General features: G+C 47.3%; 7 protein-coding genes across 7 annotated transcripts; 3 read left to right on the top strand and 4 right to left on the bottom strand.

Annotated features, from left to right (window-relative positions):
• Positions 1 to 2041: 2041 nt before the first annotated feature.
• On the bottom strand, positions 2042 to 3394 carry K444DRAFT_651046 (class I glutamine amidotransferase-like protein). Its single transcript, XM_024885677.1, has 2 exons — positions 3153 to 3394; positions 2042 to 3016 (listed from the first exon to the last, which is right to left on the bottom strand). The coding sequence occupies exons 1-2, from the start codon at positions 3277 to 3279 to the stop codon at positions 2286 to 2288; spliced, it is 858 nt and encodes a 285-aa protein (XP_024740802.1). The 5' UTR covers positions 3280 to 3394; the 3' UTR covers positions 2042 to 2285.
• Positions 3395 to 4674: 1280 nt separating this feature from the next.
• K444DRAFT_315958 (HET-domain-containing protein) lies at positions 4675 to 7001 on the top strand. The gene is made up of 2 exons (XM_024871845.1): positions 4675 to 5114; positions 5251 to 7001. Exons 1-2 carry the CDS (start codon positions 4763 to 4765, stop codon positions 6825 to 6827), a joined length of 1929 nt encoding a protein of 642 aa, XP_024740801.1. The 5' UTR covers positions 4675 to 4762; the 3' UTR covers positions 6828 to 7001.
• Positions 7002 to 7624: 623 nt separating this feature from the next.
• K444DRAFT_626380 (uncharacterized protein) lies at positions 7625 to 8729 on the top strand (the record flags this gene model as incomplete). The annotated part of the gene is made up of 4 exons (XM_024882641.1): positions 7625 to 7676; positions 7895 to 7919; positions 8053 to 8171; positions 8305 to 8729. The coding sequence occupies 4 exons, from the start codon at positions 7625 to 7627 to the stop codon at positions 8727 to 8729; spliced, it is 621 nt and encodes a 206-aa protein (XP_024740800.1).
• Positions 8730 to 8974: 245 nt separating this feature from the next.
• On the bottom strand, positions 8975 to 10167 carry K444DRAFT_315936 (ankyrin). Its single transcript, XM_024871844.1, has one exon. It carries the CDS (start codon positions 9936 to 9938, stop codon positions 9219 to 9221), a length of 720 nt encoding a protein of 239 aa, XP_024740799.1. The 5' UTR covers positions 9939 to 10167; the 3' UTR covers positions 8975 to 9218.
• Positions 10168 to 12479: 2312 nt separating this feature from the next.
• Positions 12480 to 12932, bottom strand: K444DRAFT_483488 (uncharacterized protein; the record flags this gene model as incomplete). The annotated part of the gene is made up of 1 exon (XM_024873049.1): positions 12480 to 12932. A coding segment is annotated over one exon (453 nt), but the record flags the coding sequence as incomplete, so codon positions are not given.
• A 103-nt stretch (positions 12933 to 13035) lies between these two features.
• On the bottom strand, positions 13036 to 14594 carry K444DRAFT_522032 (uncharacterized protein; the record flags this gene model as incomplete). Its single annotated transcript, XM_024874175.1, has 3 exons — positions 13036 to 13643; positions 13705 to 14166; positions 14216 to 14594. 3 exons carry the CDS (start codon positions 14592 to 14594, stop codon positions 13036 to 13038), a joined length of 1449 nt encoding a protein of 482 aa, XP_024740797.1.
• Positions 14595 to 15624: 1030 nt separating this feature from the next.
• On the top strand, positions 15625 to 17487 carry K444DRAFT_626378 (alpha/beta-hydrolase; the record flags this gene model as incomplete). The annotated part of the gene is made up of 5 exons (XM_024882640.1): positions 15625 to 15833; positions 15876 to 16163; positions 16215 to 16294; positions 16359 to 16372; positions 16423 to 17487. 5 exons carry the CDS (start codon positions 15625 to 15627, stop codon positions 17485 to 17487), a joined length of 1656 nt encoding a protein of 551 aa, XP_024740796.1.
• Between the last annotated feature and the right edge of the window lie 15 nt (positions 17488 to 17502).

Raw genomic sequence — 17502 nt, 5'->3', positions numbered from 1 at the left:
TTAGTTTTTAATAAATATAAAGTATTTATTAGTAAGTAATAAAATAATAAATAGATTAGTAAATTATAAAACTATAATATTAAATTTAGTATAGAACTAATTTCTATTTCTTTTATAAGGTTTAGAAAAGCCTTTTTTAAATAGAAGCTTCTAATAATATATATATATATATATATTTAGTAATTTATAAGCCTAAAATATTATAGGCCAGGCCTTTATATAAAGAAAACTAGTAGTTTTAATATAAGAAGAAATAATTAAAGAAAAAAAAAGAGAGTCTTACTCTTATATAAGCTAAATATATACGGGCTATATATTATATACTTCTATAGCTATAGTAATAAAGGTTATATAACCGAGTTCAAATTACAAGTCTAACCCGTTATACAAAGCCTATAATATAAATAATAATATAATTATAATATTAAAGAACTATTAATTTCTCTAATTAATATTTATAATATCCGAGATTTATTATATATTCTTTAATTATATAGTTAATAGATGCAAGGACGCAACTGCTGCTTCAAGAAACGGATCAAGAAGAGGATCAAGAAGGGGAACAAGAAGGGGAACTGGAAGTTAATCGAAAGGGTTTTCTGAAGTTGCAGAAGCACGAATGGGACGAACTATTTGTGGGCTCGAGATGGTCTAATAATTACAGACCTGGGACTTGGGTGTAAAACTGGGTTTACCCGTGTGAAATTCCTCTGAGTGTCTCCTGGATGCGGTTTAAACACACGCGTATAGGTGGGGAATTGGGGGCTCTTTTTTAAGGGTTTTATTGCAAATAGCAAGGAACAGTGATTTGCATAAATGGTTGTCTGATTAAAAGAAGCTCTGAAGGGAGCGTCTGGATCTAGCTAAATAAAAGGGGGCCGCTGAGTAAGCGAAGCTAAGCTCCCTAGTACCCGTATCCATACGACAGGTTTGAATACAGAATACGTCTATGCACAGACCTGTTTGCCCCTCCGACGGGGATTTTATTTTTGGATAACCGCCAGACCCGGGCTACTCGAGTCCCGGGTCTGGGTGATAATAGGAAGCCGACTCTTAGACTGGTGCCACCAAGCTGTCCAGTAAACTGGGAGCCTTGAAGAGTAGCATCGTATGGCACAAACTCTTGCTCGCATATCTTTGTGCGGAGATATCATCACTTACAGCTCTGCTCGGAAGCGAGAGAAATGGAAGGTAGCCCCCGCCAGTCACAGGACCTATCTGATGAGTGTAACAAAGATTTGGAGGCTGCAACACTGCCCCTAGAGACTGCCACGATGAGTTGAGCCAACAAAACCTAACTTGAATTGTACAACCTGGAATCTGTGGGACAAGCCTCCATTGACGCGCCTAGTTAGGGATATTCAGAGGCTATGGAGAAGGTTCCCCTGACACATCCCTGGTCTACAACACGTTGAGTGATCGCACTGTACCGCCGTGTGGAGAGAGCTAGAGCGATGGATGTCGAGCTAGCTATGAGAAGGAGAAGAGTTAGTTTGTGAAGTGGGGCGTTGCTGTCAACTACGATCGACGCTCCATCTACATATCGGATGACGCTTGTTGTCAGCTCTCCCTTTCCTCAAAGATTAAAGGTTTCTCCATGAAAAATATAATGCCACGGAGTAATCAGCGCTTTTCGAGGCGTAAAGATTCGTATTCTTTCAAGTTGTCACGCTGGCCTCCGAAGTTGACACACGGCACTTCTCAGCCGGGAGGTCTTTGCCCAGTTGAGTATTCTGCTGTTCCAAATCGAGAAAAAGCTTCGACGGGATCCATGCGGTAGAACGGATTCAATGTAGATGGCTCACTTGGGAAGTCTCCACATATATATCATTATATGTCAGGGACAAGCGTGTCGAAGTGGAGAGAGTTCTTTAGCTTCCCCGTAGATGGGCTTTATCGTGACGGGGCACAGCAGGAGGCGCTTGTCAATGTCATATAATTCGTACAAGTGCACATTTACGTAATAGGCTGAACGTAGTAAAGATAGGCGCCGATGGGAAGGGTGAAGGGTGTAGCTAAGTTCAATGTAAGGATAGGGAGTGATTGGTGAACAACGATTAGATTTGACGCCTGTCAAGGTTGGAGAAGCTGGGGACACAGCAGCTACCAGTGACTATTGCGTTACGGTTGTCAATGAGATGAGATTCGAAAAGAGACAGCTACCAGCCATCCGATCTGCCAAGTACCTGTTCCTTAATTCCCTGTTTTGGGTTCCCAGAATATTCGTCTAGCTGTATAGTATTCTATGCATCTGCACAAGTAATACCAAGCCAACGCCAAACGCCTTAGATGTCAATGCCATCAACAACAACGCCTTTCTTCCAATCATACTGCATCACTCTCGCAGCCTCGGCCGCCGCCTCCTCACTAACCATAATGCTCACCAAATAGAACGCAGCATCCATACCACAGGTACAGCCACCGGTGGTAATGACCCTCAGCCCACCGAGTCTCAACGCAGCACGTCTGGCATTGCTCTCCCGACGAGCATTACTCTCCTTCCACGCATTGCTGCCCTTTCTGCCCATGGATGGACGTCTCGCATCGCTCTTGCGGCGAACATACGGGTTCTCCTCCGGATCACCAAGATCAAAGCGCAAGTTATTGACCACATATCGCTCCTCAACGACATCACATCGCTCCGCCAAATCCCGCTGCGAGATCTCGCTGCATATCTTCTCGAACTTCGCATACGCATCCGGATGTGTGGTAGCACTCAGCCCCGAGAGGAGGCCCGCCTGCGCGAGGAACAAGCTGCCGGTGCAGACGGACACCAGTGTGCGCTCCTTCTTCGGGTCCTTCTTCTGCATGTCGCTGAAGGCGCGGATCAGACCGAGCGGCTCGGACTTGGCTTTGAGGACGGGATCGACGCCGCCGCCGGGGATGATCAGGATGTCGAATTCGGAGAGCCGAGTGTAGGCTTCCTTGAAGTCCATGTGGGCGCGGAAGCTGGCGCCTTGGGCGGAGACAGTGTGTTCGGAGAGGGAGACAAAGGTCGTGGAGAAGGCTTTGGTGGCTGTGAGGGGTGCGAGTCAGCTTTTTTTGCGGCAAAGAGAGGGGAGGAGAGCTCTGCAGGGAGATCGGGGATGGCGGGGTAACAGCAGATGCGAATTGAGGGTTAAGAACCATTGAGATCTCTGCCATTGACTTACAGTCGTCGTTGATGTTGTGCTTGGCATGGCTCAGGACTTCGAGCGGGCCGACGAAGTCCAGAGCGTCCATGCCAGGGTGCAGTGTGAATAACACCTTGATGATGGGGACGGAGTCAGTTGCTGCCATGGTTGCGACTGAATGGTTGCTGCGATGCAGTGGTGTTCTTCCGGAGTGGTTTGGATGGAGGAGATGGATGCTTTTGATACTGTTGCGGAGTGGAGGAGAGAGTGTGTGCGTGGACGATGCAGGGCCACACACGATGACCAGATTTCCCTCACGTGAGTTCAATGCAGGCTTGAGAATGCGGGGTACAGTGCCAGTGGAGTCGGTAAGCTAGCGGCCAGCTAGCGCCAGAATGGGCATAGTCGCATGGTGGGGAGGCGGGGGTTTCTGCCAGGACAAAGACTGCTCCTGCCCCTATTCCTTCTTCTCTTTGTCAACACCTGCGAGCACAAGTTTGAAGCGTCCTTCCACGTTTCCAGTCCGGCGTGAAGTTCGACTGCGACACATTTCTTTGAAAGAACTCGCCACCTCATAGCACACCAAATCAGGCGGTCAGCGAAAGAAGCGCCGAAGCGGGGCCAGTTTCCGAGAAATCACGCGATCATTTGAGGTTGTGGCTGCAACCCGGCTGCCTGGTTTATCTTTGTCTCTCTTCCAATGTTTTCTGGCAAGCAGAGTTGCTTACGCCTCCCGAATCTCAGGTAAATTCAGTGTCACAGTGCTGACAGGCTTACTGAAGCCCATGTCTTAGCTTTGATTTTGTCCTACGACTAAAGTCATACTCAACTTTCTATTTTGCTTGTTCCGTTTAGCCTCTAGGCGTGAACAGCGGTTGCTTTAACTAAGCCAGGGGTGAGTATTCCTAAGCGTGCTTTGAGCACGACCTGAGCAAGCAGAGCACATATCAGTCAGCTTGAACATGTATTAAAAGGTCTGTTTTAGTATTTAAGGGGCTCGTTTTGGCTCCCTTGTGATTCGGTTATACTTTTCTCGTCTTGTCTCTAAATATAGGTTCCATTGTGGCTCTGACTAGGATTCCTCAGGAACCATTTTTTCTCTTAAACATGTAGGTTGAAGGTTATTATAAAGCGTGGGGATCAGGTCGTATAATTGAATAGAAACAACTTTCTACTGTATTAAAAAGTGTCCTTAGAGGATATTCCCAAAGGCTTACGTAAGATGCACCAAACCAAACTTAACAAATACTCATTGTAGTACTAACCTTATTGTATATTGAAATTGTAAACGACAGATACGTTGGTGCTATCACGTGACTTACCAACCCCTTTACAGTATTATTTCTGTCTCTAAATTCAAATTTAACACGCTACTCTTTCTAATTTTTCAAACCTTCTCATACTTTCACTAGGTACAAGCTTTAATGCAGCATTTCAGCCTCGATAATTTGTAGAGCTCAATTTTATCACGTGATATAGTTGTTTCATTTCTGTTTCACAGTATATCTGCTCCCTATCTGCACACTTTTTCCTATTTTTTACTCGCCTTGTTAACACTTCAATGCACTCTACAATCCTCAGATAGTTCTATCTTCCTAATATTAGTGGACCGGCAATCCGAAGCAGAAAATCGATCGTCTTAAGCAACTATGGCCCTATGCAAGGACTGCGAGCTGATTAATATACAAGAATTATTTGAAGATCATAACGACAGATCACCTGGTATAGGACGCCAAGGACATCGATTTGCTGCAGTCCAACGAACTTCTATCAGACACAAGAACTCTTTAGACGAGTTGGAGGAAAGCTCAAAATGCTGTAGTCTTTGCAAATTGTTCTGGAATGGGCTTATCTATACGGATATCTTGAGAGACGCAAGAATATCCGATACCGTGGAGATAATCGCAGACCGAAGGATTGGCTATGCGAAGAAAGAACAAATTTGTCTTGGTGTAAGGTGTATGAATAAAACCGCATGGCATGGGTTATTTGCCGATAAAGGTGAGCTGTTTTTAATAGACTGTCACAACCACTCTTATATGGCGCAGTATACGTTTAATGCTTCACTATCTGTATTCCAAGTCAACGGGGAATCAAATCACAATATTCGACAATTTATATACTGATTCTTGAATAGGAAGCCTCGCATCAAAAAAAGTTGTTGGAAGGCTTGTGGCTTCTCCTGATGACTTCTCATGTGTATCATCATGGCTTCAAACATGCCTTACCTCTCATAAACAATGTGGACAGGTTTCAACTTCTAGTCTACCAACACGAGTACTAGATGTCAGTGCAGGTGACAACCATAATCTGGTTCGTCTCGTATCAGGAGCCGGTATTTATGGCGTTTACGCAACCCTGAGCCACTGCTGGGGTAATTTACCCTTGCAGACATGTTCCAGAGCTTCAATTTCAGAGTTGAAACGGACCGTGCCCTGGGAATCTCTTTGTAAGACGTTCCAAGACGCTGTATCGGTGGCACGAAGCTTGACAATCAAATATCTCTGGATCGACTCCCTATGCATCATTCAAGACGATAATGATGATTGCCAACGAGAAATCGCGAACATGGCTAGCATTTATAGCAATGGCTGTGTTAATATTGCTGCAGCTGCAAGTATTAACGGCAGTGGCGGTTGTTTCCCAAACTATAGACGTTATATGACCCCCTGGGAGCGTCTTCCGGCGGTTGATTTGAGATGGATGAAAGATGGACAGTCTCATGGAGTTGTGAAAGTTGGAAGTCTGCCCATGGGCTTTCAGTGTGGAGTAGAATGGGGACCACTTGCAAAACGCGGTTGGGTAGTCCAGGAGAGGATTCTATCCCAAAGAATGGTTTACTATGGTCAAGACCAGCTCTACTGGGATTGTGCCGAAGGACGAACATCCGAGTGCGCAATCGATGTCGATTTCTATGGCGCAAAAGACCCGGGGTCGAATGGAGGTTTCAGAATGCTGAAAGCAAGCATCGAAGATGGTGATGAGGAAGTATGGGAGCGAGTTGTAGAGCTGTATACACGTTGTGATTTAACCAAGCCCGAAGACAAGCTCCCGGCTTTGTCTGGTATCGCAAAGACGTACGCAGCTGCAACAGGAATGTCCTATATCGCTGGGTTGTGGAAAGAAAGGCTTCCCTGCCAATTGCTTTGGACTGTTGCTCGCTCTCCCGAATCGACCCCTCTTTCATTCTATCGAGCTCCTTCGTTCTCATGGGCTTCAATTGATGGCGTTGTCAGTTTCTACGACAAAAGGGAAACGTTTGCCATAGAAACACAATGGGCGATTCGGGTTCTCTCTGTCACTGTGGATGTGGAAGGGTCCAGTCCTTATGGAAAGGTCACAAGCGGGACTTTAACGTTGAGAGGAAAGATCAAACCAGCTGTGGGGTTTTTTGTGCATGAAAGTGGCATACAGTTATATGGTAGTGATGATAGTAAACGTACTGTTATTGGGGACGGAAAACTCGACGAACCTGAACGACAAATGGTTGATGATACCGTTTATTGTCTTCTAGCAATGGTCTCTATTCACGAAATTCCACCAGAATCTCAGATTCACTTCCAAGGAGACAAAACCTATTCGCTGGTCCATGTCCTGCTCCTGCGTCACATTACAGGACATCCGCAAAACACGTACTATAGAGTTGGAACAGGCAGAGTTTCTAGAAAAGGATGGTTTGCTGATGTGAAGGAAAGCGAAATGACTTTATTTTAGGCCATCGGAATTTGATTGGCACTATTCGCTCGAGTTCAAGTTGGATTTCTTAGAAGAAGATGAACAGAGAAAAGAGGGTGGCGAAGGGGTTTGAAAGATAAAGGTTTATGACAGCCGAATGATGCATTGAAAAGACCAAGTTCTAGTTTTAGGGGAAGTGGGGTGTTGAGCTATTCTGGTAATAGGGAGCTCTTACTGATCCCGGGGAACCCGTTCTAGCTCTATCTAATCCTGCCTAGAGACTGCTCAGGTTGCTCAGGCAGCTCAGGTGAACTGAGTGAGGAGAGGGTGAGCCGAGGGTGATTAGAGCCTGAGTAGAAGTGGCAAACGTACTAACCGCTTTTGTGATGAAGAAGAAAAAGGTTATGTTCAACTGCCGAAATAGCCATGTGTCCTATCCTTTAGGTCGAAATCTGGTCCATTCTTTACCTGCTCAATGATACATTCAATAATTGTCAGCTTAAACACTTGAACGAGCCATCAAAATACCTGTCGAGTATAAAAGCCAGCGAGTGTACCGCGTTCAGAGGTTCGATCCTCCCACGCTCAGCTAGTACTAGCTTTGGAGAAGGGTCAATCAACCCTAACCCTTCATAGAAACGAGGCGAAGATATGGCGGTTCTGATTCTAAAAATACTTGAAGGATCACAAGAGCTGTATTACTCAAGGGGGGGGGGCCTTCCCTCACTACTTGACCCCTGCATTTACGAAAATCTGCAACTCGCCCAGTTAATGGCCGTGACCTGAGACCCTCCAATGGAGGATATGTTGTGTTGGGTTACTGTTGGGGAAACACTATGCCGGAAAGTGGCAAGATAACACCGGAGACTTTCCAAAGGCACCGAGAAGGTATTAACTTTGCCCCACTACCGAAGACTTTGAGAGAGGCGGTCGTTGTAACACGGTCGTTGGGAATTTCCTTACTCCGACTCAATGCTCTTCGTATTATCCAGGAGGATAGAGATGACCGGGACAAGGAGTCAACAGTGATGTCTAAGGTCTATTCTCGTGCTATTAATACGTGCAGCTTTCCCACAGCAAGCGGTGGTGGCGCTTGTACTGAGTAGGACGTTACAAAGATGATGACTCACGGTGAGTCGATCTCTCAGATATACCATGAAAACAGGTAACCCCTTCGTTTTACTATATTTAATAAGGACGAAAGAAGTGCATAAGCTTAAAACGGCAATCATCAACGAGAAAAACAGTTATTAATACCTATCAGATTTCCGGTGATTCCAACGCCATCCCAAATTGGCTCATCCAAGCAGCTCTCCGACGAAAATGGACCCTCATCTCAGCAAACTGCCGCTGCCTCCCGGAAGATCTCCTGTGTACCTATCGGTACGTTACCAACGATCTCTCCGCCCCCCGAGCAAGCCCGGCCTAGTCGACCCTTCAAGCATTATCGTAGCATGACACAGTGGAGGGGGTTACTGTTCAATCCTCGCTACGCTCGAAGTCATGAAATCTCCAGATCTGAAAAGGCCATTGGCAATAGTTGCAGTATACCCCATGCCCGATTTCGGTGTTTTATCCGAAGAAGATGCCGAAACGGGCCGTGAGGACTTGGAAAGAAGAATAGCGTCGAAGGAAATCAGTTTCGGTGAGGAGTTTGCGAACGGTGAAGCGGAGATGGTGTATTATACTCGTTGGACTTTGATATGCTATATTGTGAAGGCACCGGTTTACGCCGATTACTTCAGTGGCATTAGTGGCCTTGGAAAGAAGCTGGCGTCTATTCAATCGGTCGCCCCTGTTTCATATGAGAAAGTCATGGACGAAAATGTCCCAACGAATACACGACACATTTCCGTTGTAGATTTTGAAAATTTGACGCCGGGGATGCCGCCGTTGTTCGTTGTTCACGGGCTAGCAGACAGCTGTGCCTTTCGAGGATAGCGATAAGTCGACTGAGAAGGCGAAAGCTTTGAGGGTGCCGGCCACGTATTGGCAATTGGAAGGACTGGACCACGAGTTTGAAACTTTGACTTTGACTTGGGTTTTCCCGATCTGGAAAGCGTTGAGATCGAGGTATCAGATGCCGAGTTTAGTGGGTGGAAATATATGAAGGAACTGCTCCAAGGACTTGATGAAGTCGTTGGAAAGTAGGAAGGAGAGAGGGCGGCTTTAAATACAAATCAAATTAAAAATCTGATGTCAAGCAGAAAGATACAAAAGAGTTGATAGAAAAGAAATCATTTGAGAGATGTGATAATTAATTCCGATTCGCACGTTATCGAAGTGTCATAATACAGCAAGTACAGCTGTATTGTGTGACGATAACGGAGGCAAAGCTCTAGAGTTGGATAGAAGCTAAATGGAATTTCAGTGTTCCTTGACCTGGAAATTATCCAGAGAATTTAAACATACAAAGGAATCTCAAGGAGTTCAGAACTCGTAGGTTAATCCCAACAATGCATCTCCACGAGCGCCCGCTTCAAGTACGGCGGCAGCAGCTTCGGAAAGCCCCCTCGATCTCTTTGTCTCTTCCGCATCCTCGACCAGAGAAACCGTTTGGAATTGAACTTTATCCTCGTCTTGAACAGCAAAAAGCTCGAACAGCCCTTGAACGTGGTGGCAAGGTCTGCGAAGAAGATGAATTGCACGAGCTTGGCAATAGAGTGGTGCAACCGCTTCAGAGAAGATAGGATCCCTATCCCGGGACGCCCTTGTAAGGTTTCGCCAAGTGTCGGGCTTACCATTCGAGACACAACGCGCCAGTGCTGTGTCTAGGGCACAAAGAAATAGCTCAGCATCCAGTTTCCTGTCGGTAAAGGCATAGTTGGCTCGTATCAAACTGGTGATGGCGTCTCGTTCGTTACTGATAGCGGCTTTATACAGGGCATTTTCTCCAGCATTGTCGACATCCGTTGGATTAGCTCCAAGATCTAGAAGAACTTCAACGACATCTTTCACCCCTCGCTCAACGGCAAACATCAATGGGGTTGCCCCGTTGTAGTCTCTCGAATGGACGTTTCCTCCAAGCTTACAAAGCAGCTCCACCAATTTAGACTCTCCATGGTCTACAACAGCAGACAACTCGGCCCACCGAGGGAAATTTGGTGAGGGAAACATCAGATTTTCGTACAACCGGTGGATGAAACTCATATCGTTGTTATAAACACCAAACGTAAGGATCTCACAATAACTGCGGATTCTGTCGATGGTTTTTGGGTAAGGATATATTCTAAGAGCAGTCGATCTGACTATTCGCTCTAATGACGAGTACCTGCGCTCCAATTCTTCGTGACCACATGGATTTCTGCCATTTGGGGTCCCGTTGACGAATGAGACCGCTGCTGCAACTCCAAGCTCCAAGAGAGCATGGCGCAGGGTAATATTTCCGCATTTCGCAGCAGCAACGAGGTCGGTATGGGGCACACATACACCATTCTCATCACGAGTGGTGAGACTTGCCCCACCGTGGACGAGCGCTTCGATGAGTAGATCTTCTCGGTCCTTTGGATAGTTTCGTGCGGCTTCAACTAAACCGGCCGCCTTAAGATCAAGACCAGTTAGGTTGGAGTTGCGGGCCACATATTTGAGTTCCTGTATCCGACGCCGATTAGACTCTTGTTGTAATTTGAGAAATTGTTTTTCGGACGCTGTAGTGATAGCGGTGGCGTTTCGTAGCTCAGCAGGTGAATGAATACGATTCGCTGTGACTGTCGGCATTCCCATCTCCATCATACGCGCCCGGATATTTCCAGTCTTCTCCGTCCTATATGTCTCCGTGGTATCATTTTTGGGCAGCAGGGATCCTGTGACGAGTGAGTAGATCACATGGTTTGCAAGGTTTTCCAGTTGGGAATCTAGAGAACCAAAACATGAGCCATATAGACAGTCGAACTCTTCCGGCCATAGCGCTCCAGATGAAAGAAGAATGCTGACAATATCCTCGTTGCCCCTAGCCATTGCAATTGTGATAGGAAGTCCCCAGTTCGCAGCACCAACGACGACTGATTTTCGGTTGGAAAGCAGTAATTCTCGGTTGGAAAAAGAATCCAATAAGATCTCGTTAAAGTAACAATCAAGTATGGCCGAGGAGGCTACCCGCTGTGTCATTCTGATTATGGTTGCAGGACTGGGGAAATTACTTGCTGCGCCATAATGAAGAAGTAGCTGAACGATATCGAGATTACCATGGTAGCACGCCATGTAGAGAGGCGTGGGGCTGAGATGTACTCTGTCCCGGCTCGCCTGGTGGCCGCTCCCACCAGGGCTAGTAAATAAATTGTCGGTATATGCCATCGCAATCAAATTCTCGGACTCAGAAGGTTCCCCAAACACCTCCGCGCCGTGCAATATAAGTTCGCGAACAGCGGACAAGTTTCCAACACAAGCAGCCACGGTCAGTGGCATCCCAACAGATGTATTACCTAGCGAGCAAGCGTACTCCAGGAGCATTGAAACAATAGAGTCTCGGGAGTGGCGGATTGCCTCAATGAGTGGGGTAGACCCGGCTACATGAGGTCTATCAGGGTCAACGCCATGCTTCAGCATCAACCTCACAACGTCTTCATGTCCATCCTGAATTACCTCGACTAAAATATTTGACAGATGTTGGTTGCTTATGTGGAAGCTAGAATGCCCAATATTCCTGTCGACCCCGAGGCTTCGAAGACTCAGGAGGCTCTCCACTGTTCGACTGTTGTTCTCGCGGATTGCTTCGTCAAAGAATTTCTGGAAAAGTCCCAAATTAAAAATGTTTACCGGGCGACGGTCTTGGTCCGCAAGGTACGAAACGACATGAATATATCCAGATATTGCAGCATGCTCAATGGCGGCGAGGGCGGAGCCTTTGGTCAGATCGGATACCACCGAAAACGCTCTGTAAGTAGAGACTTGGCCCGACAGATACTTCACCACTTGAAGCTCCCCGCTAGCTGCAGCTGCTACAAGGAGGTACTCAATCATGCAATCGTGGTCCAGCTTGAAATCTACAGCTTTTATATTCCTGAAATTCTCAACATTGAATTCTTTGATGGCATCGAGATGGCCTCTCTTGCAAGCCCATGAGAGCCTCGAAAATAACCAAATAAGGTTTGGAGAGTCCGAGGTGTAGGACGGATCATAATCCAGATCCATGATATTCAGATGGTAGGGACTTGGTACTCCAGACGGGGTTGGAGGCCCATATATCGGCCAAAGAGCTGTCTCTGTCTCCCAAAAATACCTGGTACATGTGGCATCCCATGCATTCTTGGGAGATGGCAGTGCAATATCAGAAGACGCCATTTGGATTAAGTACCGGTGATTAGCCATCAATGCCCAGCCGACAAGTGAAATAGAGCTTGATTCACGGGCATCACGTTTGAAGTTTCCCCAAGGTCGAAAGTCGATAAGCAATTGCTTCCTCAAGATCAGGTTCTTGAAGAGCCTATCCCGACGGGTCTCCTGACTATCATTGCCCTCGTCATCGCTATAGAAGAAAATGGTGTGCCACAGCCAATGAGACACAACGTAGGAAAGGAAAGTGAAGTTGGCGGGCTGCCATGCTGTTTTCTGTGGCGGCACATAAAGTGTCATGTCGAGCTCGAGACCATTTGACCGAGGGGTTCGTAAGCTATTCAGAATACGAACAACTTTCTGACCTGGGTGATCATAACGAAGCATTGGCCCACGAGATGCGATTTTCCCCAAAGCTAACATGTCCGTATTCTTATTTTCCGCGTATCTTGTAACTTGGCTCTCAAAATTAGCGAAGCTCAGATATGCCACGCAGAATTCGCCAGCCATTACATTGGCATCCTTGATTGTGAATTGGAAAGGACTGCCATCTTGTTGTAACAGGTATTGTTGCACAGTGTGATGTGCGAGTTGGATGATTTGTGTCTCCTCATCAACTACCACAAGATTACCGCAAGCACGAATAAGGCGATTCAAGTCTGTGGGAAGCTTTCCAGAGTCGTATGCAAGATCTTCCAACGTGAATGCAATAGCTTCTCGCAATTCTTCCAGGTGTATCGGTTCGCGTGCACACACAATCCATTTGAACATCCTTTGGATCATATCTTTTCTCTCGACGCCCTCGATTCTATTCAGTAGCCGGTTATATGTTTCACTCAAACTGCGCGGAAGGTTCTGTAGGACAAGTCGAATACCGTGGTCTGACTCGGGTTCACAGAGATCGTGAAGCTGGAACTCGACCCAGAGGAACCTAAAAGGATTGTCAGCAGTGGATTACCAAGGAGACAGTAAATACTCACATCCCCTTGGCTCCGTTCACAAGTTCGCTTACAATCAACTGTTCGAGATCAGAATCGCTAATGACCAACGACCCATCTGATATACGCCGTCGAGTTGATGCTCTCACGTAATTCTCAATGTCCAAAGATATAGCGTTCGGCGAGATTGGAACGCGAGAGAAGGGAATACTTGGATCAAGCATGAACAGTGGCCCAAGCTCTTCTCGGGCGGTAATGAGCAGCTTGACAGAAAATCCGTATTTTTCGATCAGGTGCTTCAATTTGCTACACATGAGGGTCTGAGAGGATTCTGTTGCTTCGTCCAGGCCGTCAAGAACCAGAAATACCGGGCCTGGAACAAGCTCGAGGGACTTCTGCAGTAGAATGAGAGATTGGGAAGGATTCGTCAATCTCTCGCCGTCATGGTCAGCTTGCTCAATTTCCGAGGCGAGAGTTTCCGGGAGGATTTCGACTTTCTCCAGTGCTTGCCGTGCCATGGTTGCGAAGACATTGCTCGGCTCGAGCGTCCGTTTGTCTGCGTAGTCGCAGTAATAGAAGACTAAAGTGCCGTTGGCATCGAAGGAATCGATCACACTCGATACGAGAACAGATTTTCCACACCCGGCTATACTTCGTCAGTGAGGAGAAAACACATTCCGATGATCGGCGGTGAAGTGCGGACTTACGAATACCATAGCAGCACAAGACAGATGACTCCGATGTTGCCTGCCAGTCCTCGTATTCAGAACAGGAAGTAAACCACACGCCGGTTCCTTCATGTCGAGACTCCTTCAGTTTACGATGTCTGTGCTTCCAGTTGACCTTCGACAGCCTTGCCAGCAGTTTTCGGCGCCTCTCCTCAGCAAAAAGCACCAGCTGGGCCTCGCGTTGTTCCGCCGCTTCAATTAAATGGCAGGTCTCTGCCTCCTCCACAACATTCTGCCTGTGTTGGCGGAACCTGTCAATTGCTTCATCAGATTGTTTGTCGAACGCCAATGGTCTCAATATTCTCCGAACTTTCGAATTATTTTGCTCGCGGATCGACTTCCTGAATTCGTGGCAGAGGGTGACAATATCAAGATAAGTATTCGACAATGCTTGATACAGTCGCTTATGCTTTTGTCTGTTGTAAATCCGTTCGTAGTCGCCTGGAAACTGTCATTATTGAGCAATAACCGTAGCACGGCTTCAACTCACGAAATCTGGGCAGAATGTCACCTATCCTCCCCAGCGTATCCACTATCTTTTCATAGAACTTGGTGTATGAGCTCGCCGCCACCAGGACAATCCGTATAGATCCCCAGATCGGGGATAGGTACTGAGGGGAGATCTGCGCAAGGGCATCCCCAACACCTCCATAGCTCTCGATTGCTGAGACCAGCGGGCCCAGCTTCCTGACCACCCCGCGTGTCTTGCTCTTCTCCCCATCCTCTCGATTGATGTTGCTCGTCGAATAGTATATGTTCTCGAGTGTGGCATTGATGAAGAGTTCTTTCTCTTGAGGTTCAAGGTCTTCGAGAAAGCGCGCCTTCGCGAGCTCCCAGGGGTCTTGGCTAGCGTTAGTTGAGGTCGCCATAGAGCTTTCGTCCCATCGCTCTTGCCTCACTCGTCAGCTTGAGAAGTAAGCAACGCTCTGCTGAATCACCAGAAAGTTCCTGACCTCAAATGGGAGTGTTATCAAGAGAATGAGTCGTGAGATTGGGGAAGGCTCCCCGTGCAGCATCAAGTGAGGCTGGCGGAATGCCCACGATTCTGCCTTGTTCATTGTAGGGAGCCCTCATTTGTTGAAGTTGCCAGCCCGCATTGCACCAAGTGGGTGTGCTGTTCTTGAACGGTAGCCCTGTCACCGGCCAGGCAATCCGGCCTGGCCTTATTTCTTTTGTGTCTTTCAAGCAAGTCCCATATGAGTTGACAGCTTTGGGCACTTTCTACACGACCATCCAGTGGAGGCAGGCTCGCCATCCTCACCAGCGTGAGAATCGCTTGCGAATCGCCAGAATCCGTTCCATAGGCTGATCACTAAACCTTTCAATTGGAGAAACTATTTTTCGTCCTTCATTATTTTCTCTTTGGTGTAGTGTTTGATTTGTCAGGGTGAAACCCTTGCCCCCTAAAAAATGTTCCAACTCTTTTCGCTTCTAATAAAGTGGTATCATTTCAAGTTATAAACTTACCTGGAATGGTCCAAGCCATATGACTAGAGTTGTCCACCACGGATTCTTCTCGCCAGGCCGAGACTTCCACCGCATTCTCAACGAATCATAGTGAAAACAACTCTGAGTCTTACATCTGCATTGTCTAACCTTCTTTATAATTGCGCGTTGCTTGGGAGCTTATTTTATTCAATTTCTGTCTCGTTGTCTCGCTTTGAGCTGGGAGACCTGGTTGGCTGTTCCCCGCCACCTCAAGACACTTTCGGCCGCGCATTTAGTTCCTTCACGATGGCCACGCGACACAAACAAAACGCCTCTTGCTCTCACGTAAGCTCGGGACCTATAAATATTCTGAAGTTCAGCAATTATTGTATGGGATTCAGAAAACTTGAAATTCTCCTTGCACATTCATCTGTTCTCCCATTAGCCAATTTATCGCAGCAAGCAGTAGACATGGCCTCAGTCTCAGAAGTTCTCTACCCGATCATCGATCATCCAAAGTTGTCGACTTCTTTCAAAGGCCTCCGACACTCGATATCATCCCCCGAGCAACAGGTGTGGCAATTTCGAGGTATCAAATATGGAAATGTATCGGCCCGATTCCAGCAATCGACTTTGAATGAGGCATTCTTACCCTCTGTATATGATGCAACCACATATGGGTATGTCCTTTCTTAAGTGCAAGACTTATCTAACTTCAACAGACCCAAATGTCCACAGCCGCAGTTCCCTCTCCGAGTCGAAGATGGACTCATTGCGCTCCCACCCGGAATTGCCACCCACTCTGAAGATATCTTCGACGAGTTCAACTGCTTGAACTTGAACATCACTGCTCCTGCAGGAGCCAACGAGAGTTCCAACCTTCCAGTTTTGATTTATATACATGGTGGTGGTGGATTCTCGGGCTCGAATGGCGATTGGTGGTGTGATGGAGGAAGCATCGTGAAGCGGAGCATGGAGATTGGGAGGCCCGTCATTGCGATTGCTATCAAGTATATCTCTCTTTTGAACCCGTCCGCCAGATGAGCTGACTAGTTAAACAGTTACCGACTTTCTATCCTGGGGTACATTGGTTCCGACGAGCTGGGGAAAGAATACGGCAAAGAAAACAATGGGAATCAAGGTATCTCTCCTCTCAAATCTGGCACCCAAATCCAAGCAGGGAAGCTCGCTAACCATTCAAATAGGTCTGCGTGACACTGTAATGACAATCCTTTGCCAAACCTAGACCACCACTGACATCCCCTCAAGCACCTAGCAATTAATTGGGTCCACCGCAACATTGGTCCCTTCGGCGGCTCTTCCCACAACATGACAATCTACGGCGAGTCCCATGGATCTGCGTTAGTTGACCTCCTCCTCCGCACTTCCCTTCCTCTCCCAATCGCGCGAGCAATCACCCAATCAGGACAGTCCAACACCTCCATCTCGACTCCCAAGTCCCTCACCGAACACGACGCCCTCTATACCGGCCTCAAACAACACCTCAGCATGAGCGCCCTCTCTGAACTCCAAGCCGTCCCCTATACCGACCTCCTCGATGCATACACGAAAACTGATAGCGCTGCTGGACTCCGTCCAAGCTTCCTCGTCGACGGCTATTTCTTCACAGAAGATTGGAGAGAAAGCTCGTTCAAAGGTCCGGTCATGATAGGCAACACAGGAGCCGAAGACTGCGTCCTCGAAAGCGTGTGCGCTTTCTATCCACGCCAGACTCCCCCACCAACACTCTCCACACTCGTCGCCACCCTGACCTCAATCCTGGGTGCACCAACCCTCAACTCAATCCTCACCGCTTACTCTATCTCCGAGCAAACGGAGAAAGGCGAGATGCTTGACAAAATCCTGAAGTTGGTAGCGGACATCATGTTCTGCAAGCCAGCATATGATCACGCTTTGCAGTGGAGGAAGCAGGGGAATGAAGTACAGCAGTACATCTTTGAGCAGAAGCAACCATTTGGTGGTATCTATCAAGGAAAAGCCGCACATAGTCTTGATCTAGCTTACCTCCATGGGAACCCGGAGATCTTCTCCGGTACTACGGATCCAGAAGGGGAGATTAAGATGCAGAGAGCGATGCAAGATGCGTGGGTAAGATTTGCGCATGGAGAAGAGGGATGGGGAAAGAGTGGGTTGGTGAGGAGATTTGGACCTGGGGAGGTGGTGGACGAGAGTGTTGAAACAGTGCTCAAGAAGTGGAATAGAGGGGATGCGTGGAAGAGTCTGGAGGGGTTGGACGGTGAGCAGTTGGCTGCGTTGGTTGGTCTCTCTGCTTTGTTTGTTGGTGGGTTTATTGGTTTTGAGACACCGTCTTAGAAATATCCTACTTTC

This window comes from Hyaloscypha bicolor, assembly GCF_002865645.1.
Source record: "Hyaloscypha bicolor E unplaced genomic scaffold K444scaffold_47, whole genome shotgun sequence".
In the NCBI taxonomy this organism is placed as follows: domain Eukaryota; kingdom Fungi; phylum Ascomycota; class Leotiomycetes; order Helotiales; family Hyaloscyphaceae; genus Hyaloscypha; species Hyaloscypha bicolor.
This window is presented reverse-complemented; position numbering and strand designations above follow the sequence as displayed.